Source organism: Aethina tumida, chromosome 4 (genome assembly GCF_024364675.1).
Source record: "Aethina tumida isolate Nest 87 chromosome 4, icAetTumi1.1, whole genome shotgun sequence".
Taxonomy (NCBI): Eukaryota; Metazoa; Arthropoda; class Insecta; order Coleoptera; family Nitidulidae; genus Aethina; species Aethina tumida.
Window position 1 is genome coordinate 26,852,778 of NC_065438.1, and position 24,557 is coordinate 26,877,334.

At 27.6% G+C, this 24,557-nt stretch overlaps 5 protein-coding genes across 8 annotated transcripts; 2 read left to right on the forward strand and 3 right to left on the reverse strand.

Annotated features, from left to right (window-relative positions):
- Window positions 1–99: 99 nt before the first annotated feature.
- On the reverse strand, window positions 100–8,185 carry LOC109607773 (cytoplasmic protein NCK1). Of its 2 annotated transcripts, none has more exons than XM_049967051.1 (7): window positions 8,048–8,185; window positions 7,555–7,697; window positions 4,700–4,920; window positions 4,407–4,617; window positions 3,997–4,222; window positions 2,086–2,359; window positions 100–2,006 (listed from the first exon to the last, which is right to left on the reverse strand). In XM_049967051.1, the coding sequence occupies exons 2-7, from the start codon at window positions 7,664–7,666 to the stop codon at window positions 1,797–1,799; spliced, it is 1,254 nt and encodes a 417-aa protein (XP_049823008.1). In that variant the 5' UTR covers window positions 7,667–7,697; window positions 8,048–8,185; the 3' UTR covers window positions 100–1,796. The 2 variants fall into 2 exon arrangements, with proteins under 2 accessions (XP_049823008.1, XP_049823009.1); XM_049967052.1 differs by having other exon boundaries at window positions 7,555–7,692; window positions 8,048–8,150.
- Window positions 8,186–8,255: 70 nt separating this feature from the next.
- On the forward strand, window positions 8,256–12,001 carry LOC109602725 (importin subunit alpha-3). Of its 2 annotated transcripts, XM_020019152.2 has the most exons (8): window positions 8,256–8,386; window positions 8,480–8,631; window positions 8,944–9,642; window positions 9,697–9,885; window positions 10,128–10,269; window positions 10,368–10,552; window positions 10,608–10,784; window positions 11,100–12,001. In XM_020019152.2, exons 2-8 carry the CDS (start codon window positions 8,569–8,571, stop codon window positions 11,193–11,195), a joined length of 1,551 nt encoding a protein of 516 aa, XP_019874711.1. In that variant the 5' UTR covers window positions 8,256–8,386; window positions 8,480–8,568; the 3' UTR covers window positions 11,196–12,001. The 2 variants fall into 2 exon arrangements, with proteins under 2 accessions (XP_019874711.1, XP_019874712.1); XM_020019153.2 differs by lacking the exon at window positions 8,256–8,386 and having other exon boundaries at window positions 8,430–8,631.
- Window positions 12,002–15,647: 3,646 nt separating this feature from the next.
- On the reverse strand, window positions 15,648–18,556 carry LOC109602722 (uncharacterized). Its single transcript, XM_020019150.2, has 3 exons — window positions 18,083–18,556; window positions 17,753–17,955; window positions 15,648–16,999 (listed from the first exon to the last, which is right to left on the reverse strand). The coding sequence occupies exons 1-3, from the start codon at window positions 18,448–18,450 to the stop codon at window positions 15,687–15,689; spliced, it is 1,884 nt and encodes a 627-aa protein (XP_019874709.2). The 5' UTR covers window positions 18,451–18,556; the 3' UTR covers window positions 15,648–15,686.
- LOC109602730 (ribonuclease P protein subunit p30) lies at window positions 16,136–22,848 on the forward strand. Its single transcript, XM_020019159.2, has 7 exons — window positions 16,136–16,231; window positions 21,407–21,571; window positions 21,624–21,856; window positions 21,915–21,983; window positions 22,034–22,308; window positions 22,517–22,596; window positions 22,653–22,848. Exons 2-7 carry the CDS (start codon window positions 21,478–21,480, stop codon window positions 22,781–22,783), a joined length of 882 nt encoding a protein of 293 aa, XP_019874718.2. The 5' UTR covers window positions 16,136–16,231; window positions 21,407–21,477; the 3' UTR covers window positions 22,784–22,848.
- LOC109602731 (uncharacterized) lies at window positions 18,559–21,096 on the reverse strand. 2 transcript variants are annotated; one of them, XM_049966492.1, is made up of 4 exons: window positions 21,080–21,096; window positions 20,734–21,024; window positions 20,417–20,677; window positions 18,559–18,776 (listed from the first exon to the last, which is right to left on the reverse strand). In XM_049966492.1, the coding sequence occupies exons 2-4, from the start codon at window positions 21,005–21,007 to the stop codon at window positions 18,607–18,609; spliced, it is 705 nt and encodes a 234-aa protein (XP_049822449.1). In that variant the 5' UTR covers window positions 21,008–21,024; window positions 21,080–21,096; the 3' UTR covers window positions 18,559–18,606. The 2 variants fall into 2 exon arrangements, with proteins under 2 accessions (XP_049822449.1, XP_019874719.2); XM_020019160.2 differs by having other exon boundaries at window positions 20,734–21,095.
- Window positions 22,849–24,557: the final 1,709 nt, after the last annotated feature.

The window sequence follows — 24,557 nt, forward strand, 5'->3', positions numbered from 1 at the left end:
TTCAAATAAATAAACAAACTTAAAAAGTAATAATATTACTTACCTCATATCCCATAATTTTAGAATTTCACTGGTACAAGAAATACATAAAACACCATGCAAATTTATTATTAAGTATATTGAGAAATATCCACATACTTTTAAACATACAGTATATTTTACATATGTTCGTAAATTTAAGGACAGATTTTGTCACATTAGCATCCATAAGCTTTAAAATATTAACTAAGTCACTGTCACTAACCATCTTTAACTATCAAATATGGCTATTAAATTATTAACATATTGTTTAGAATGCTTTTATAATAAAAAATGACAAAACGCAATGTGATGTATAAATTTAAATTTTTGACTATTGACTGACTGCATTTTATAATACAATTTCTTAAAGTAAATAAATCATTTTCTGATATACTTTTTTGTACTTGAAAACACTTTTTTATATAAATTATTGACATAAGCTAGACTTTAGTTTATATTGGCAAAAATTAATAAAATCCATTAATCACAGTTTTTTTTTGTCAAACCAAACATCTCAATACAGCAATATTAAAATCCATATACATATAATTTCAAAGGGTTACCTACAATACACATTTGTTTACTTAATTACAGCTTACAAAATCGTAAAAAACACTCCACTTCTCCGTTTACCACTCAAAATTTCTTTAGTAAAGTTCAACAGTTCGCCATCACTTTTAAAACTTCCGACCATAGCAAGAAGCTAATATATTACACAAGTTCATTGATATGATTCAATAAATATATGATGAAAATGACTTCAATATCTAATGTCCCTCATATGAGGAACACCCATATCACACTAATAGTCTACTTAAAGAATTTATATAGGTTTTTTAAACAATTTCTCACGTATTTCAAATGCTTTAGGATACAATTAACACAAGTGGTGGTCATTTACTTAATACTAAATGTTTTAAAATGTTGTCTTGAATGAAGCTCTTGGTTAAAAAAATTAATTAAAATAGCATTCTTAAAATTATTCTTATTCAATAATTACAAGATAACATGTTAAAACATTTATGTACAAAACGTTGTTTTCTATGTATGTAGACGTAAAATGTGAGTATTGAATTTAACACAGGGTAAAGCTGCTGTAGTAGTAGGTTTAACATGTAACTAACTTTGATAGTAATAACTTACATAATATTTACAAATAAATGACCAGATATACATGGGTTTTCTAAATAACTAGAGAACAGGTCTCACAGAACCAGTTTTTAGACAATAAATATTTAGTTAATATAGCTAAGCTTTAGATAAATTTCTGGAATTCAAGCTGCCACCAGAATGAACTTATTGTACTAGAAATTTTTTATTTGAAAGCTGTATTGGAATGTAAAAATACGGCTGTGAGGCAGTGACGTAAGTGGATATGATTAATTAATGATTCTTAGTAGTAATCCATTTGTTATTTGTGTCGCTTTTATTTGTAATGTTATATCAACACCTAATATATTAAGATGATTGACTTAATGGTATACGAAAGTGTTATTTTCGATAAACACGTCGATTGATTATTTAAAAATCTGCACAGAGAAACTCATTTGTAATAAAATGAAATACTTGCAAATAGAATGCAAATAGATGTGTCAATTATTAGGCCAGCTCTTGAACACCATCTCGCCTAAAAATCCAGCTTTCCTGTGAGATCGGTTTCCGTAATATATTTTGACTAAAATATAACCTACGGTTACGTTAAAAAAATAATATACTCACGCAAATGATACATATTCCTTACTAGAGAGTTCACTTGGCTCGTTTAAAAATGAATATTAACCATTCGAGGGTTTCGGCAACGGACGCACTAGATAAAGTTTTTCACCTTGCTTGTTGGTATAAATGGGGGCACGCTGATAATGATCGACCAGCTGATCAAGCGTGTGGAATTTTCGTTGTCCTATGCAGTAGAGCGCACCCTCCACGTGAACCCGGAAATGTTTGTTGCGACCAGGTGCTTTGAGCGAGACGGAATAATCTCCAACCTTTAAAACCACATCAAACGAATTAACAACCAAGCCCAACCTAACTTTAAACGTTAGTTTGAACCAATAAAGAACTTACGTTAGTTTCGCTGTCCCGTATGAGAAAATCACCGTCGTGGCCCTTCTGGTTGAGGAGATTGTCGCAGACGTTCCGTGTGATGCTGCCGTAGTACCACGGTTTGTCGATTAGGTGTGGTTTCTCCATTAGGGATTGTTGCGATCGTTCCATGTTCGATTCGATACGTTCAGGCTTGTTGCGGTCTTGATACGGTTGCGTAAGGTAGTCGGACAATTCCTGTAGGTAGTTGCGGGGCACCAGACCTATTTGACCCTGGGCGTTTCTTGCCTTGTACCTTAACGCAGAGACAAACGTTTAATTATCTTTCCACGTCGTTATAAACCTTTTGTCTAAATTTATATTTATACTCAGAGGGGTTAATTGTTTAACTAAGTTACATACTGTGTGGCATTTATGATGAAAAACCTCCATATCTTCTTTTATTTTTAACTTGATTTTAATTAAAGGGTACACCTAGTGCATAATTTTCAAAATTCAAATGTTTGCATATTTCGATAATCTATACTTATACCAAAAATAATATAATAAAATTTCAAATGAATATCTCAAATAGTTTTTGAGTTACTGCCTTTCAAAGAGTATTTACTCAACTGAAAATTACGTTTACTATGAGGCCCACGAGTGTTATTCTTTGGGCCCTAATGATGAAAATATTTTGACTGATCCAACCCAGGAAATTGCATTATTTAGTTTGTTTCGTTTTTTTATGCAATTAGCAATTTAATGATGTGTAAAAAATGTAACTTTGAATCAAACAAGTTCACGAGATTTAGATTTCAAAATTGGTGTGATGAGTGAATACGGTGTTTCGTATATCAATTCCGAGCCTATGATTAAAAATGTATTTGAAATAAATAGACGTTTACAGGCTGTGATACGCCTTCTGAATAAACGAAGTTAACGAATTTTTTCTTTTGAAAATTTCACTGCATCATTATATATACACAAATGTATCCACCAAATTTTAAAACATATGATGCAGAAGTTTAAAAAAATTCTCAGATATTACCTTTACTTCTGCCCTTTAATAGTAAAATGCCTTGTGTTGGAAGGAAGAATGGAAATATGTACTTTTTTTCGTCCAGATGAGATGTTTCACGGCATCGTCGAGAAGTTCAAGAATTTTACCCATTTCAAGGTTTATTATGGTAATGGAAGGAATTTGTTAAAATTGAATATATGACGACATGGCACAATGACCAGTCCAATATATGAAGGAACAATAACGATGGTATACTACTAAATTTTCTCGTTAATTCAGGAATTGTGCTCGAATGTCTGGGTATTCAGATCTTAAAACTTTCCCAGATATCATCTGACCTAAATCCTATCAAGCATGCATAGGATATGCTAAAACGGCGGCTTCCGTACCATCAACCACGCCCTAATACACTCTTTCAGAGCTTCGAGCTATAATTTCGCGGACAAGAATTAAATAACCTCATAGAAGGCAACCAGAACATATGTCAAGCATTTTACTTTTTTTACTTTCTTTTAATTTCTAAAACATAAATTAACAAAAAGTCAATGACTAACGCAATTTTTACATACTTTTCAATAACTTTTGAACGTGAGTTTGACATAAAAGTTATTTCTTCATCACCTTACTGACCTTCACTAAGTTCCCCTCTTCTCTCAACAGTTAAATATTACAGGCATAACTACCCCATTTATTGTGTGCAGTTAATTTAATATTAATATACTTGTTTTACTGTATTAGTACAGTTCATATTTTTGATATATTTGAACAGTTTTACTATAAAAAATATGATAATTGAACTACTATTCAATAAATTTGATTAATAAATAAAAAATTTATAGGGGCTTTCATCTTAAACGAGCCACCATCTATACAAAACAAAAAATATATATAATTACACATGCATACGTTTTTTAAAGTGTTTCTTTTACCATTCTGGATCGGTAGGAGGCCTGTCAAGGATTTCTAAACGATCGCCTTTCTCGAACGACAATTCTTGGTCGTTGGAGGATGTGAATGAATAGAGCGCCACCACAATGTCGAGAACGTTTTCGGCCATGGCGTATGTGTGCAGCTGCTCGTCAGCATCACCTTCTTCCTGTGTGTAGTTCGAGGGGAACCACCCGGCTACCGTACCGCTTTGTCCCCTCCACCAACCTATATAACAATTAACAAAAATAAATAAACTGCAGTAGCTTCTATACTGAGTTAATTCATTTTATCAGTATTAATTAGTTTCAATCACAATATCAGCCAATTCTTTGAAGTACCGCTGTTTTATCTATTATCTTAATCTAGGTTTTGAATGTATAAAAAACATTATATAACTAGTATTGCTTACCGTCATTGCTTTTTTCCAAGATCAATATTCTTGTGCCTTTAACCAATGAAAGTTCATCGGGTTGCTGAGCTTGGTAATTGTACTTGACAACCGCCATACCGATGGCTTCCGAAGGGTCGGCCGCTTGTCTGCGTGCCATACTGGGAGATTCAATGTTACGTGACGGAGAATTATTTGACGGCAAAGTCTTTGAGCCAGATCCTTTTTTTACCTTTAAAATGAAAGTCCGGTTAGTGAATTGATTGGATTTGGGTCATTAATTTAAATTAGAATTGTGCCCTTTGCTGACTAACCTTCTTTTTAATACTGTCAAAGAGCGAGGGCTTCTCCTTTTTGACGTAGTTACTGGGAACGTAGCCGGACTGGTTGCGGTTGTTTTGCACCTTCCACCAGTGCTTCGAGTCGTCGAGCAGCACGTACCGGTCGTTCTTTCGTAGATCGAGCTCCTGCGGTCCCTGGTGTTCGTAGTCGTACTTTGCCACGACGTAGCATATGTCATCTTGAGCAGTCTTGCCTGAAAAATCCACTGGGATGAATGATTTATTCGATTCATTTTCCTGCATATTAATCGTTGCCGACGTTCGATGTTCGTTGCTAACATACATTCTGCCAATCTTTAGCAAACTATAAAATAAGATAATTTCATATCTGATAAGATATGTATTATAGAAAATAGAAAAGGTGAATCTAAATCAAATACCACTCATATATTTAACCTAAATATATATATTTTTTTTAAATTGCATAAAATAAAATAACATAGCTAAGATTATTTAAAAATTTCAGTATATATGTTTTATATTATTTGATTATCATAACATATTCAAGCCCTTAACACGTTAATAATATCATTAATTAATTTCTTCAATTAAATAATTAAAAGGACAAAGATATTGTGGCTCACCTAAAATTTTTATAAAAACCCGACACAAAACCATATTGCAAAATGTATGTATACCAACTGTGACTAATGCATAATTCATCTCAAGTTCCAAGGAAATGGATAACACACAAAAAATAGTTGTTGTGATGATCGTATTTTGAGTTTTAATGGATTTATGGGATAAATGATATTGTAGTTTGTTGTGTATTTCACAAAACATTTTACCTGGTCCAAACTACAAGAAAATATAAATTATATGAAAATATGTTTTTTTTTAATAAAAATATTTTAAACATTATATTTCATTAAAAATTTGTTTGTTTAAAATATGTGTAATTTAATAATAGACACAACTAAGCTATTAATTCTCAGAAATACAGAGCTAACTACTTGTTAATTTATCAAATTGTTATCAATTGTTTACTAAAAGGGATCTCCCAAATTAATTCACGCATATGAATCATAGCAATGATATTTCATTTTCTATTGTCACTCATTGATAAATTTATAACATTTTCATTTCAATAAAACTATTGAAAACAATAAATTAAATAGTTGTTAGAGTTTATTTCTTGTAATTGAATATATAACAATGCAATGAATAAGTTTTATTCAGAATTCATCTTCAAAATTTTATATACACTCTTAGGTACTGTAAGAAAATGTTCAGCAAACTTTAATCCTAAATAAAATTTAATTTAAATATTTCAATGAGTAAGTTACTCAGTATTCAATTGGCACATATATTATTACTTAAAAATACTATTCAAATAAGTTTATATATATATACTTTCTACCTAATTATTACACTATTTGAAATCACAATAATAAACTTTTTTCTATAAATTTAATACCTCTAATAATAAGCTATGATTTTATATTCAAAAATATTTTTATGACTGCATAAACAATATAATTATAAGAAATTATGTAAATTGTGTTATTGTAATATGTAATGAAGTGAACTGAGACAAAATTTAATATGAATTCTTTGGTACTGAAGGAAAGTGTTTAGTAAATCCTAGTCCTAAATCAAGTTTAATAAGTATTTCTGAGAAAATTGTTACCAACAGTTCTATTCATAAAACAAATCTCAAGTAATTCCTAAATATTTATTTATTATGAATTTTCTAAGAAAATATTTTATATTTCTCACACTCTTTTGACTTTCTTTTATATCTTGAGTAAGATTATACAAATGTTTTTAAGGCTACATGTCTAATTGTGTTCTAAAAAATTTAGTAACTAAAAAATATTCACCATAATGAGATAACACATCTTAAAATGCAATTGATACATTTACAACATTTTGTTATTAACAAAAACAGTTGACAATAATAATTTAAAAAGCATGTTTATTTCTTGTAACTGAATATAAGCATTAAATGTATATGTTTTTAAAATTCATTTGGCTAATATTATACTATTTAAATTCATAACAATAAGTTTCATTTTCATTAAATTCAACCCCTACAATAAAAAGCTATTACCTTATATTGTAAAATATTTTTACGACTGCATAAACAATATATTCATAAGAAATTATGTAAATTGTGTTTGTGGAACGCAAGTCTTACAATAATGAGCATTTCTGAGAAAACTGTTACAAATAGTATTTATAAAATTAATCTCAATAGGGTATTAGAGATTTACTTGGAAAATATTTTGGTTTTCATCATTTATGGACTTTCTATTATATCTTGATTAAATCATATCAAAGTATCTCCATATATTCAAATATGTTTTGGTAAAAATTTTTCCAAATTTACTTTAATGACTAAATATTTACCATATGAGATGAGATATCTTAATAGGTAAACAAAAGAAAAACATATATACATATGTATATGTATTTTTATATTATTTGATCTTAGCAATATTAATAATAAATATATAAACAAGAAAAACATGTTTTGTTTATTTTGAGGGTTTTCTATTATATCTTTGTTAATATACTGTGTCAGAACTTAATTACGCGCTTAATTTTAGTGTTGAAAATTTTTCCAAATTTACATTAGTGATTAACTAAATATTTGCCATAATATAAACATCTCATCATAATATGCAAACACATGAAAAACATACACATATATTTTTACAATTTACTTTCAATTTATATAATTAAAATCCGAACAGCTGATAATGTTTGTTTATAAATTTAATTCTGCATCTCGATAAAAACTGTGTGTTCCCTTGAATACTCACATTTGAGCATCCAACAGTCAACATTTCTTAACAGTAGAAATTATAAAATAAAATACTTACCATGTCTAACATTTGGTGTTGCCATTTGATGAGGAGGTAAGTTTACTCGGTAATTAGACCTAGATTGCCATGAAGGTTCTGGCATACCACGAATAGATCTGGTTTCCAACATGCTAGTGCTAGCTCACATACATGCTTCTACACTACAACAAAGATGAATGGTTCATTAACTGAAAATGTTGTTTCTAATAGTAGAGACATATAAACTAGTATCTGCATACTACATGCTAAACTGAATTTTTTTTCAATACTGGTGTGTGGTCTTTAACTGTGGCCACACAAGAGTTGTTTTGTATCTAGCTTAAAAACGGTGGTCGGTTTGTATGAAACTAAACACTAATGATGATAGCAAATGTAAATTTTTATCACAATTTGAGAAGCGCAGCTTAATTTACCCACAGGCAGAAACACTCTTGTCTTGGGGGTGGGACCTTAATCTCAGAAACCGGAACGGGATATTTTAGAACGAAATGCGAAACTATTAGTTACTTACCAATTTTCAAACTGGACATATTCCTCGTAAACTCATATGTATTTTATACGAAGCACCATTTATTTCGATACAAATAAAATAACTCCCACCCTCACTATTATTTTCAGACATCACAGGGAGAATTTAATCGTCTGTAGATGGCGCAATTGATCCAAGGCCATATCAGTTAGCTTTGTGGGAAGTTCAAATTTTATTAGTCACTAAATTTATTTTTAATACGGCGTCGGCTCATTTATGTTTTAATCTGTAGTTCTAGATAAAATTCATCGCTTTCACAGTTCCGTTTTATGGCAGGGCTATTTAGAACTACACAGGTAGTTTGTGTTTCCAGGTTTCCAGGTAAACAATTAATTTCGATCTTTTATATATTGGTGGACATACAAATTAAATGTTTGTGAAATATCTAGCCGCACACATTTATTAAATTTTCAGATTAGTTGCGAATAATTCAAGTTATCGCAAAGACCCACATTACAACCGGCTTTTCCCTCGTGCTACCTCTGTCAAATTTTGAACTGAAAATGGCGGACCCTAGTTATAAGAGTCGCATACAAAATTTCAAGAATAAAGGGAAGGATCAAGATGTAAGTATTGAAAATAGGATAATTATGATGTTTTACTTTTTACTTAATATAGTACAGCTTTGATTTTTTACAATTTGTCAAGTAAATCATTAAATTTAATCAGGTAAAGGTCAAACTGTACACATGTCAAAATACATTTATAAATTGCATTAAAATCATCCAAATTTTCAATGAATTTACAATTTTCCCCAAATTTCGTAAGCTCAAAGTTGATTTGAGCATGTATGTCCGTTTTGAAACCTACCTCCCCAAAAATCATTACTAGGTTAATCATCTTTTGTTGGGGGTGTTTACGAAATTCTGGTTTTTTAGGAAATGCGAAGACGTAGAAATGAAGTCACAGTCGAGCTTAGGAAAAACAAACGCGAGGAAACGCTCCAGAAAAGAAGGAACGTTCCATTTGCAGATTCTACAGATGAAGATGAAATTGAAAAGTCCCTGTCGACTGTTAACCTAGAACAATTAGTGGAGCAAGCTGCTGCTGTAGATAACCCACAATTGCAGTTAATGGCTGTCCAGTCTGCTAGAAAATTGTTGTCCTCAGACCGAAACCCACCAATCGATGCTTTGATTGCTAGTGGAATATTGCCTATACTCATTAAATGTTTGGAACACCAGGAAAATCCAGCTTTGCAGTTTGAAGCTGCTTGGGCATTAACAAACATTGCATCTGGAACTTCGGCACAAACCAATCAGGTTGTTACTGCAGGAGCTGTACCTTTGTTCTTACGTTTATTAAGTTCTTCACATCAGAATGTTTGTGAACAAGCTGTTTGGGCTTTAGGAAATATTATTGGAGATGGTCCAATACTTAGAGATTATGTCATTGAGCTTGGTGTGGTAAAGCCTTTGCTATCATTTATCAACCCAGAGATACCTATATCATTCTTAAGGAATGTTACTTGGGTTATTGTTAATTTGTGTAGAAATAAGGATCCACCACCACCAATTGCGACTATAGATGAAATTTTACCAGCGTTGAACGCCCTTATTCATCATACAGATATAAATGTAAGTTTTACAAGTAATTTTGCTACTTTACTATATTTGTTAATTTAATTGTAGATATTAGTGGACACTGTTTGGGCCCTGAGCTATTTAACAGATGGAGGAAATGATCAAATACAAATGGTTATAGAGAGCGGAGTTGTTCCCAAATTGATTCCATTGCTTAGTCATAAAGAAGTCAAGGTTCAAACTGCAGCATTGAGGGCTGTTGGAAATATTGTCACTGGAACTGATGAGCAAACACAGGTAAAGCTTTTAAAAGTGTGAATTTTATCTTTGCTCTCTGATATGTCAAAAGTGTTTACTTAATAGTAAAAACAATTTATTCAAATTGTTAATCAGAAATGATTACATAAATATTTATCAAAGTAAACATGATACATAAGTTGTCAGTGGTATCAAATTTCTCAGTTATTTGTGATAGAAGTTTTCCACTGATTTATTTATGTTACTCAAAAACAAAATATATAATACTTTATATATTTCAGGTTGTATTGAATTGTGGCGCCCTTTCACACTTCCCTGCTCTATTGACACACCACAAAGACAAGATTTGCAAAGAAGCTGTTTGGTTCCTGTCAAACATTACAGCTGGTAATCAAAATCAAGTTCAAGCAGTTATTGATGCAGGTCAGTTCAGATTAATATCTTCTAATCACTTGTTATTGGTTTTCAAATTTCTATTGTTATTGTTTTTTACTGATATCATATCTGCTAATATTTTCTAGGTCTGATTCCTAAGATTATTGACAATTTGAGCAAGGGTGATTTCCAAACGCAAAAGGAAGCTGCATGGGCAATAAGTAACCTCACAATTGGTGGTAATAAGGAACAAGTTGCTATCTTAATTAATGCTGGCGTTATACCACCCTTCTGTGATCTTCTTAATTGCAAAGATGCTATGGTTGTTCAGGTAATTATGGTGCTGAATAAATTTCGACCACAGTAATTGATTGTTTTTTCATTAGGTTGTTTTGGATGGCATCAACAACATGCTGAAAATGGCCGAGGCGGACGTAGAACAATTATGCACAATGATCGAAGAGTGCAATGGCCTGGACAAGATCGAAGCGCTACAAAATCACAACAACATTGAAATTTACAAGTTGGCTTACGATATTATTGAGCAATACTTTAATGGCGAGGTACGTAATTACATTCATATATCAGATTTCCAGTGATTGAATAACCTATTTATTATTGGTTTTACATTTATTTACAATGAGCTATTTATTATTTTACTGTTTCTTAACATATATTGGATAAACATAAACTTTTAAAATATTTACTTTATATCTTTTGTACTCTAGTGAACTAACAAAAGTATGTTTTTAGCTATATCTTGTTACAAAAAATTTTAGTAATATATGTAAATATGTTTATTGTGTATAGAATTAATGCATTCAAATTTTGTTCAGATTTTTACAACAAAAAATTCATCAAACATGTTTTTTTTTCAGAATGAAGAAGATCCCAACATTGCACCAGCCCCTCTCGAGTCTACTTTCAGTTTCGACCCGAGTAGTAACGTACCAAACGCAGATTTCAAGTTTTGATTCTACCATGACTGCTCAGAAAATCTTGATTAATTATCTGCGTTTAGACAGCTTCCTTAATTAATATGAAAGAAGATTGTGGTAATATGTACGCTCATTTTATTTTCTGTTATGTAAATATATATTTTTTATATGATAAATTGACGCAACAGCTTCAAATATAGGATATTTATTTAATTTAAATCCACAATTAGAAAACGATAATATGGGATTTTTGTGAAAGAGATGGTCACACGCTCTGTTAATTTTTACGCTGTTGAAATGAAATTGTGTAAATATCGGGCTTTTTCAAATATTGTGATGATTTAGGGGTAAATTTAAAATGATCGTACATAATGAAAAATCTGAGCATGAAGTGATAAAACTTATATTTTCTCTTAATTGTAATTATTTTTTTATTATTTATGTAATTTATATGCAATAAGATGTCATGCTCAGGTTTTCAAAATAGGTTTTACTTGTAATTAGTTATTTTTTGATAAATACCAGAGTTTAAAAAAAAAAACAGTGGACTTATTGGTATTTATCAGAAATGTCACCTCTAGGACAAATTTAACTTTTTGACTGTACCTATTGATTTTGTTTTTAATGTTAACAATGGTGATTTCATGATTCATTACATCTAATATATAAAATGCCGTTTTCCATTACCAAAAACTGATTGGTATCTCTTTTTGTATGTTACAATAAATCAAAATTCGCCTCCTTTATTTAAGTACATTTTAAAATTATTAACGTTATGTTTTAAGTATGAGAATATTTTCAAATGTAAATTTATATAGAATAAACATTTAAAATATATTATATATTATGTTTTATTACTTACTTAAAATAAATTTAAACGTTTAAATACAATACACTCACTAGCTAAAATAGTTGTTTTAGATATTGAACAAAACTCACAAGTGTGCAAAGTGTCTAATTTTTTATAAAACCATATGAGCAATATTGTTATATTTTCAATGAAAACCGGTAAAAGTAAATTTAATTTTAAACTCTTGATACATAAAATATGTAAATGTATCGCAAAAATGAAAATCGCTACTTTTCCTTTGTTCATAGAATCGTATTTTACATCATAGACATGTACAGCTGTCACTAATATGTAGTGCGACAAATAGTTTCTTTAAAGAAAAGTAACCAAATGCTGATAACACATTTCTCTGCAAAATCATTCAACATCCTTTTCATGCGAATTATTCATTTAACAAATAACTGTTTGTTGTTTGTTTACCACAATTTCCTTGGGATTATATTTCTATATATTTTTAAGAAACTCATCAATATTCGTTTCTAGAATTTTCTTTTTCATCACTTACGTCGTCATTAACAGGTGGTGGCTCAGAATACTTTATTTGTTGTAAATGTAAATCACTACTATTTCTACTTAAGAGTTTTCCGTAATATTTCTTAAAGTAACTGTTTCTGCATGTTCTTCATCTAAGTTAATTTATATGTAGATTTTGAACCATCCACGTTTGAACTATCCACATAATTATTACTAACTTCTTCCGTTTTCTTTATGCTTATCAGTTCCAGCAATATTTCTACGCTACCAAATATTTTTTAAAACGACTAAATTTTTTGCATTCTTTACACAATTTGGGGGTAAAAACTCTCTACTCTTGATTAATATTGATTATGTCAACCTGTTTTGAGATATTTCAGATTTAATGTACAATTTAGATTTTTTCAAATATTAAATAAAAATATCTCAAAAACGGCTGTGTTTATCAAAATCAATTAAGAACACTTTTTTATTCTAAACTGTGCAAATAATATAAAAACCTAATAGTTAAAAATATTCTGTGGCGTAGGCGAGGAAAAAGAGAAAAAACCCCTAGAATCTGCACTACTGTATCATTATGGTTAAAATTTATTATATTGAATTGTATTGCATATATTTTAGAATAATACCAAATTTAAACACGATTGGGCCAAAGGTTACAAAAATATGAGAAAAAAAAATAATTTTTGAAATTTATGTAATGTATTTTCTTCAGGAAAAACTTATGTAGATTTTTAGAAATTGATGAAACTGCAAAATTCGTTTGTAAACGAAAGTACGTTTCTTAATTCAATCGTGTAATTCGTCTTTGTACTGTTTGTATAACGGGTACCGTTTTCCTGCAAACTTTTGAGTTTTAAGTTTTTAGAAATGTGTAGTTCTTACAGATACTGATTAAATTTATAATTATTGAAGTAATGTTTAAAATTAGAAACAATAAATATAATTTATTGAATTACAAATGAATATTTTACAATATTTATTTACGAATAGCTGTAATGCAAATTAAAAAATAAAAAATCATTTTATTCAACTTTTGGTTATCTAAAAGATTCAGGATTCAGTTCATAAGACAATATATATTATGTTTTTTTAAATAAATAATATTTGTATTCTACTGAATTTTGAAACCAGAATTCATATAATTTTAATTCATATAATTAGTAATTTTTTATAGATATTATAATATGCATATGGTCTCATTATATAAAACTTTTGTTTTCGTAAAACAGATATATTTAATATTTTAATTTCAAACTAAAAAAAAACGCAACTTCTAGATATAATTGATTTATTCAATTTTTTTTAGAAAAATATTAACATATTACAGAATAATAATTGATTAAATATTTAACAAAAATTTTAAAGCATAAATTGTCAGAAGTCAATAATGTGTCGTATCTCCTCTTTCATTAAGACACTCATTGACGAGTCATGGCATCGATCTAAAGAGATTATCGACATTTTCTTGTGGTATCTCATCCTACACAAACTGAAATGATGTCTTGGTTCATTAAGAGTCGGTGGAGGGAGCAGACCTTAAGCGACACCCAATCATATTCCACACATTTTCGATTGAGGAAAGGTCTGAAGATTTGGGTGGCCAAGGCAGTAAATTCACATGGGTGGCTCTCAGGAAGTTTAATGTATTCCTGGCAATATGTGGACGGACATTATCTTGCTGAAATATTAGTCTAAGATCTCTTCTTATGTAGAAATGTAAGTAAGACTCCAAAATGTCATCCATATATCGCTGGGATTAATCAAAATTGAAAGTGACCTGCTATAATAAGCAATAGCACCCTATACTATTAAATCTATAGTGTTATGAATATAACTCTCCACAGGAAAGAGAGAATCACATCTTTTTCTACGTTGCTATCGTGCATGTCCAAGCAAAAGAGTGATTTATCTCTAACAACAATGAGATTACATTCCTCATCCCACTGTTGACGTTTCATACACCAGTCACTACGTTGGCACTTATGGTTTGCTGGTAGAAGTCCAAAAGAGGGCGATAAATCCGTAAGCCAAAAGATCTCATACAGAGGTAAACAGATCGAGTACCAATTGACCTACCTTCATTGGCAAAAAATTCAACAGTAATCAAACACGTTGAACTCATTCTGTCTAAGACCACGGTCTTGTTGCTCTGGGTCCTCCGGAACCTCTTGCTCTAACTCTTCTACCCTCTTCATTCAAAGACTGTCAACATCATATTACAATATTCATATTTCTGTTCAAACGCCACGCTATTTCTCGAAACAAAATTTTTGCTTCATCCAGGCCCACTATTCTATTTCTATCAAACTCGCTTAATTGATTAAAATTATTTCTTCTTCGTACCCTAGGCATGTTAAACATCTAGTATAAGTTACAATACTAAATAAAACAAATTGTGACAAAAACTAAGTACACGCATGTTTGAAATGCCTTAAAGATATGAAGAAAAAAGAACAAAAAACCGACAATACGTTTTCTGATTTTAATCATTTCTTATTTCAATAGGTACCTACTGGTATATTAAATTTTATGAAAATATCTGAATGCGTTCTGGGTGTTGCATTTTTATACAGTTAGTATATTTCAAATATATATTTTATTTAAATATTTTATCAGTATTTTTTAATTTAATTATTATTTTTAATTTTTTAACTTAATCTTTCAAAAAATATTAATAAACATTAAATATTTTAATTTGTTTAAATTAAAAAATTGAATAATTTATTCATATATTTTTATTTTTTTTTAATTTAATTTGTTCTTAATTTTTAATTCAAATTTCAAATTAAATAATAATATAATAATAATAATAATTTTTAATTAAATAATTTAATATTTTTAAATTTATATTGTTAATTTTAATTTTATAATTTTTGACATAAAAATATTATAAAATTTAAATATTTTAATTTTATTAAAGGTATATTGTCATTTATTTAACCTAATATTACAAATATTATGAAATAATATGGTGGTTAGGGGTACATTTAAAACCATCGTTCAAAAAAATTCTTTAATAAATTAATTGAAGAACCACATTTTTGAAACTATAATGGTTATTACCTAAATTATAGTTTAGAAATAAAATGAATATATTTTATTAAAAAAATTAATAAGTTAATTTACAAAGTAATATATTTTTAATTATTTATGTCACATACTTATTAATACAAAATAAAATCACTAAAATAAAAAGTGTTTTAGATCTTAATAAGACTTTTTGTTACAACTTTTTGTGGTTTATTTATTGTCATATAAAAAATCATAGAAGACAAACTACACACCGACGCTAGAAGAACTATATAAAATATATATTTAAACCAAAAATCAGTTTGCAAAGTATCTAATTTTTGATAGAACCATATCAGACACATTGTTATATTTTCAAAGAAAACAAGGAAAAAATAGCCATAATAAAGTACAGTAGCCTTCTTAAATTTGATTTTAAACTCTATTATACAAAATATGTAAATGTATCCTAGAAATATGAAAAACGGTAATTTTCCCCTGTTCATAGAATCTGATTTTACGTCATAGACAAGTACAGCTATCACTAATATGTAGTGCGACGAGACTAAGTAAATAGTTTCCACAAAGTAAAAATAGGCAAATGCTGATAGTGCTAGTACTCTAGCCAAGAGAAATGTAAACCACCACAAAATAGCAATGGATTTTCCCGCAAAATCATCATCCACCATCCCTTTGACGTGAATTACTCGTTTAACGTCATAGATATCTGTTTTTGGTGAGTTTATCACAGTTTTCTCTGAATTATATGCATCCCTATTTAAATATTTCGACTGATGTTTATCTGTTTCTATAATTGTTTGTCTTGTACTGTACGTATTGTATCTCGAACATTCATCTACATTATTTCGTAAAGTGACATTCTCAACTGGAGCTTTTATTTCTTCTTTAAGAACGTCATCAATGTTAGTTTCCAAATATGTTTCTTCTTCTTCATCACTTGTGTCGTTATTAAAAGTTGGTGGTTTTGAATGCATTATAGGTTCTAAATATATATCAGAACTGTTTCTCCTTAAAGTAATTCTTGGATCTTCCGCAATGTTTCTTAAAGCAACTGTTTCTGCATGCGTATCATCTAAGTTCGCTTCTATAAGGGTTTGGTCCAATGTATCATCTACGTTTGACCTATTCACATTTTTATCACTCACATCTTTGTTTTGTTGTTGTTCAATTTCTTTGTGCTTATCAATTCCAATTAAATTTAAAACTGAGGAACTTCTGATTTTTTTCTTTAACGAAGTTATAGTTGCTATTGATAGCCTTTCAATTTCCATACTTTTTCTAGGTACAAGAACTCCGGTTCTTCTTAATTCAATCGTGGAATTCGTTTTAATTAACGGTTTATTTGTTTCATATTGTTTTTTGTACTGTTTGTACCACGGGTACTGCTTTCCTGCCAGTTTTTGAGTTTTAAATCTTTGGAAGTGGGTCGTTGTTACAGAGACTTTGATTAAATTCAGAATTATTGATACTACTTGGATGTTCTCTGAAACAGTTGAAACAACACTAAATAATATTTATTTTGGAATACAAGTACAAATTTTAAAATACATTTTTTTAACATTTTATTATTTAAAAGAGTTAAATATTAAAATATTTTATGTTCTTTTAAGATACCATAGATTATCTCTAAATAATATTTGTATACTACTAAATTTTCAATCCATTATTTAAAAAAATTAGTTACTTGAATAGTAATTTTTATAGAACATTCCTAACGAATTAGTATAAAAAAATTTTGGTCTTGGAAAACTATACAGAACATTCAGTAGTGCAAACAAACGGTGTTACATTATAAATGATCCTTTCAAGTTTTACAAAATTATCAAAATTTTCATTTATCTTGACAAGATCTTGACATAGATTGGAGATTTAAGTTACAAGAGGATACAAAAATACATGAATCATACATTTTTATAGCAACTTTGTACGTATTTAATTTATTTATACGTTTATTTTTATGTTTCTTAGAAATAATGAAGTTTAATTTAATTTTCTACAAACAATAATCATTTTTGTTAAAATATCCATAAACGTAGCCAAATGGATGGCTGGATAAATAAACGTCATATATAATTTTATTTAAACATTTTTTTAACTCACAAACATCCCATTCAGTCACTAAAGTAAATAACGGTTTAACTAGTAAGCAAATGGCAAATTTTTTATACTATAGGTGTGACAAGTGATTCAATAAAATTATGTTCTATAGATGCTCTGAAAATAAAATACAAAATACCTGTTTGTGATTTAAGTTCACTTTCGTGTCGCATCAATATGAACAACTGCAACAAAATTTGAGGTAAGGCATGTTGATATGACTGTAAAAATATGGATAGCTCAATGTCCCTTGGAGCATAAACGTGTTCAAGTGAATCTGCCCTTTCATCGTCGTCTTGTAAAATAATAGCATCTATGGACCAAAAAAGTCTTTCCCCGTATCTAAAAGTGCATGATACATGATGTATTGATTGATTAGCATTCAATTTTAATAAAAATTAAAAGTAAATAAAATAATTGCAAGATTTAATCAATCAAATTAAAAAAATCTATACACTTCTGTACTTACCTCCATAATTGCCAAATCGGAAAAAATATATGTTCTACAGTTTTAACAAGAGCCCACTCAATATTTTCACAGCCAAAACCCACTTGATTAGGCCACAGGTCCCAGTCGGATATGATGACCATATAACTGGTAATGCTGGGCATGCATATGAACAAAATTGTCATTCCAGCCCATATTGGTTCTTCGTCTTTGAACTGACGGAAGATAACACCAATATCACAAGCCAAAATGGCTATGTAAAGTACGCAAGATGCTAATGACGGAATAAAATAATTAAATATAGCATCTTGAAGGAGGGTCAATTCCCAACCAAGCAAAGTCTTTCTTGTTACTTTATATACCTCGTTATTTGCATCTGATACTAACATACTTTCATTTTAAGCTTCTAGAATCGAACACAATGCACAACACTATTAAAAAAATCTTATCTAATTTAGATAAGAGATAACAGGACATTTACAGGATACATTCACATCCAAGTTTATTTAATGATTTATTCGAAAAATAAACATATATACAGATATTTAATTGGCAGGTTCTAAATCACTTAAATATATAGAGTGTTTCTCTAACATTTCAGCGACTGGATCTTTCTTGTTATATTCATTGTCAAACTGTGGTCCAACTGCCCAAAGGGAATCCAAGTCGTAAATGTCTCTTGCTTTTCGTGAAAATATATGAAGGGCAATATTTCCTAAAAAAACATAAAACTAGTATATTTTCCATTTGACACATAAGTTTGGCATAAATTATTAATCAATTATTTATTTATATAATAGTCAAGATGTATTTAGAGAAAATATAAATATCTGGAATAATTCATATTAACCAACATTGCATCTAACATAAACAAGGTAATTCGTTTTAGAAGGAAAAGATAATACTGTTTGATATGATAATATTTCTATTAATACAAAATTAAACAGAAACAGTAATTTTGTAAACCTTAACTCTTGAGTAAGATATTTATACAAGTCAAACATCAACAGTCACCATACTTGGAATTGCTTGGAATAGGTTGTGAACTGCAAATAATATTATTTTGATAATTCAAAATTTTCACATTTTCTTCTTTTGTTTTAATTTTAAGTGTCTGCTAATACAAGAAGGATGAATAATTTTCACATTTCTTAGGTTGAACATAATGCTTTTATAATTAAATATATAATAAAATTTAACAAATTTAGTACATATTGTTTAAATTTGATTAAAATAAAGCAATTATTAGAAACAAATTAAAAAAAAACAAAAACAAAAAAGATCAGTATAATTAAAAAAATTTCTATAAAATTTGTTCCACGATTTTTTTATTAAATTATTTAAAAATATATATTTTATAGTATTCCCATGATCTTAAATTTAATAACTGTAAAACAAGTGGTGGGTAATATAATATTAAATAGAATAAAAATAAGATATTTATGTTTTCTCATTTTGTATAGGTTTTAAAAATGTTAAGCCCATATATAGCAATGCGCGTTTATATATTTTTTTTATACAATTTCTTCTGTTCAAATTTAAATGTTGATATTGATAAGAAATTAATAATTTTTATATAAATATTAATTTGAATATATGAAATATTTTTTTCACTTTATTCCTTTATTTGTTTTAATTCTCAATGTCTGCTATTACTAGCAGGACAAATAATAGGCCCTTCTTTGACCTAACACACAATGTTTTCATAATTAAATATATAATCAAATTTAACATATTTAAAGTAAAATAAAAAAAGGTTTGTTTGCTCAGCTTAATCTAAATAAATTACTATAAAACTTGTTCTACAATTATAAAATTAATTAAATATATATTTTGTGTTTTCAATTAATTTTAGTGGTAATCTTAAATTTAATAATTGCAATACAAGTAGTGGGTAATATAATATTAAATAGAATAAAAATAAGATTTTTAGCTTTTTTAAACTTATGAATTATTTTGGCAATTCTTTGGATGAATATGCAATGTTATCATATTTAAATTTATAATTAATATTACCTAATGTTTAAAGTAAATCAATTATCATATATAAATTTAAAGTAAAATAAAAAAGATTTGCTTCCCCAGTTTAATCAAAACAAATTATATGATAATAAAATTATTTAAATATTTATTTTGTCTGTTTTCAATTAATGATAATGGTAATCAAAAATTTAATAATTGTAAAACAAGTTATGAGTAATATAAAATTAAACAAATTAAAAATGAAATACTGCAGTTCATCATTACCTTTAAATATGTGATGGTATTTAAAAAATTTAAGCCCTAATATAGCAATGTACATTTATAAATTTTATTACACATAAAAATACTGTAAAATATTAGTATTAGAAATACCTAAATCTAATGCCATCCAATCCTTGGAATTTTCTCCTTCTAGGCGAGGCACAATATCACTTTTGTGTCTTTTATGTTTGAAAACTCTTCTAACAAACTGTGCTATAGCCTTCATGTGTTTTTGTGACTTTCCAGTCACAACACAAATAAAATCAACATATTTTATATTTTCAGGCACCTTTGCTACAAATATATTTTCAGAATTCTCTCTTTTCAATACTTCTACCAAATCCTCTATTTCATAAACCCCTGTTGTCCCTCCTGAAATTAGATTATTTTATAATGATTGTACATTTAAATTGCCATTATTTATTTACTTTCAAGATTTAAACCCTCAAATGGATCTACATAATGATCTTCCTCTTCTTCCCGTAGTAATGAATATTTTAGTCTTTCTTCATATACATCAAGTATTACCTCGGCATCCTGATCTTTAAATACTTGATACTTGGAACCCATATCTCCAAGAGATGTTTGATCAAAAGTATTTTTGTTACTGCTATATAATCCATTTCCATTTGCAAGTTTTCTTAACCCGCATAAACAACTGCGACATAGATTAAGATTTAAAAAAAGCCGAGAGGAAATCATGTTTATTATATTATAACCTAAAAATTCCTCAAATCATAACCTCGCCATTTCAGAAAAATATGTAAAGTTTACTAATAAATAAAATATATTCAATAGAAATATGGAATCTTAAAAATAATAAATAAAAAAATGTATATTTGAAGACATTTTAAATACATTTATTTCCATAAACATAACAAAATAGAGATAGCAATAATCATGAAGTTTAAAATTTATAATATATCTGTTCTTCTAATATTATTTTTCGAAATGTACTATCAAATATTAAATCAAATAAAATATCTAAACATTAAAAATCACTAAAATGTGGTTTCTGCTTCAGAGGTTGTCAATCTCTAATTTTATGTCCATGAATTTTTGTTTAAAATTTGAAAGGTTATGTTTATATTCACATTTTAGGTTAACCAGGTTGCTTTTATTAAAATAAATTAAGAATATTTCAATGATTGATTGACCCGGGTCAACATAAAATGTTGGAATTTAAGAATTTTTTTGATTTATGTGTACCAGTAGCTTTAGTTTCTCCACAACATTGTAAAAAAACAATTGAAACACTCTATGATTGTAAGTACACCCATCAACTTACCAGAATTATTTTTATTTAAACCTATTTTAGATGGATATAGAACAATAGCAATAAATCAAGTATGCCAAGTACAAGAAAATGATAAAGAAGAAGGTGTAAATCAAAATAAAAAAAAGAAGAAAGGGGAAACTGTAGAACCCGTTCCACTTCCCTATGATTTAAGTACTATTGAAGAAATAAAAAAGGAACTGAATATCATCGATTTTAAAGTTTTTAATCGACTAACAATTTCTTTTTCAAGACAGGAAAATTTACATATAATTGTAATTTTATCTATTGTTATCTTAATTAAGTGCTATTTTCTAAATTATTATTTTGTAGAGCAAATCTGAGAACTATAAAAAGTATGATATCATAGCAGTAAACCCTTTAAACACTAATGCATTCATGGTAAATGTGAAACATAATATATTTATAAAATAATGTTTATACTTTTTTAGTATTGTTGTAAAACGTTTGAAGCTGACATTCTTACATTCAATCCTGAGAGCAAGTATAATTACAAACTAAACAGAAAAATGTACAATCTTTTAGTCCAAAAAGGATATTACTTTGAATTATTGTATGGCCCTGCCATAGAAGATCAAACGAAGAGAAAAAACTTAATACATGCCTCACATTTATACCACACTTTTGGAAAGTCAAAGAATATAATTTTTTCTAGTGGTGCATCTAATGTGTTGCACTTTAGGAATCCATATGATGTCATCAGCTTGTATCCTTGACATATTTAAATATTTTAAGGAAACATTACATTGTTTACTTATGTTTTAGTGTACAATTTTAAACAATATTCAAATGAACGTTTGTTATTTTTTATATATTTTTTAGGCTTTTTAAATTAATAAAAATAATTAAGTAATAATGTAAGTGGATATTCTAACATGTGATGTTTAAATTTTTTTTTCTTAACTCTCAACTAGTGGCTTCATTTTTGGACTTAATGAAATACAATGTAAAAACGCTGTTTCATATTCCTGTAGATTATTAATTCTTTCTGCAAGTAAGTTACAGTTAATCTTAAAACATTTCATTTATAATATATTTGTCTGTTTTTAGTTGGAAGAAGGCATGGGAAAGCAGTAATGTTTGCTGAAAACATTGAGCTCAAAGATGATGATGAAATTATGATAGAGGAGAACGAAGATGATCAAGAACAACCTGTTCTGAAGAAACATAAACAACTGTAATTGTACAAGTTAACACAAATTTATACTATTTTATTTTATAAATACAATTGTGTTTTTTTGTTAGATCCATTCTTTTAAATTTTTAATTAAGATGCTTTTTTGAAAATGTTTTTTACTTTATTTAAAGTATAATGCATATAATTACGTAACCCTTAGTATTATGGCATTATTAATTATCTCTAATCTTTCTTGTACATAGAAAATAATTTTAAAGAATATTTATTTATGTTCATCATTAATTATTTATTACAACTATTAATTTATTTAAAATTCAAAAGTAATAATGTTGTTAAGATTTCTATATATATTTTTTAAATGACATAATTTTTTATATTTACTTTCAATTTTTTCAAGAAAACATGGCTTAATACTTCAACTTCCGTATAATCTTGTATAGAAAATATTTTTAAAGTACATTTTGTTTATTGAATTTCTTTAATTGTCGCAATTTTAATTTAATATTTTATAGTACATTCAAAGTAAAGAAAGTTTTTAAAAGAAATTAATGACAATAATATTTAAAAAAAATAAACTAATGAATTTATGTTGAAATAATTTAATAATGATAATAACTATATAAATATGAATAAAATAGTTTTGTTATCTAATTTTGCTGTAATAATAATACTATAATGTTTATTAATGAAATATTAAAAGTATACTTACGTATACATCAATCATATCAATATGTTGAATATTGAAATATTTTCCAATATTTTAAACCAATTATGGTATTTTTTTATTTAAATTTATTTTAATATTTATCTAAAAAATCATTCTCATAAATTTTGTAGAATATATTTATTGAATATAATACACTATAAAAATTAGTATTTAGTATTATTTTGTTTATTGTTTATTAATTTTATTTTAAATTATGCAATGTTTTGTAAATCCTAAATATTTTCTTATAAAGTGAACTAAATCATTATATTAAAATTATTGAAATTAATAAAGCCTTTCTTTTATATATAAAGAATATATATATATATGCAAATCCAGATATGTATTTTAATTTTATATTGATAATATACATTTTTTGTCGAAACATTTATCTAATTTTAATCAATGTTTTTAATATCTAAAGCAACTTAGCAAAGATAAAATATGCTTTATGTAGAAATAATTGAAAAGAAAATAACTTTTATTTTAGCCTTTCTATCGAAATCTACACAAATTTACTAATATAAAAAATTAGATTACAATTTAAAGAAAATAAATTTACAAAAATTATGATCATTTTTAAGTAAAAAAGAAAATATAATATTTAAATCCTATTTCTTTCTATGTTATTAATAACATCATCTTATTATAAAAAATATTTTGTTATAATCAATGTAATATATTTCAATATTATTATTATTATTATTCAAATTTTTCAAAGATGTCTTACAATATTTAAGGAAATATTTAAATACTCGTATTAAGAAATTATAAAGAAAACATTAATTTAAATTCAATAAATAATATATATATATATATATATATATATATATATATATATATATATATATATATATATATATTTACAATAATAATATTTTCTGGTAAATATTTTAAATATTGATATTACAATAAATCAATTGTTGTAGCTTGAGCTAATCAATATCAGAAATTGGAGAAAATAACAAGTTAAATTCGGATGTGCAAATAAAATAATACATCCGGTTGTATCAAGATACGCCATATTCAAATGTGTCCGATATTAGAGAAAAACCCCAAATAAACATCCAGAAATACGTCGAAAAAACTGTAAACAATATCTAGAAATCCG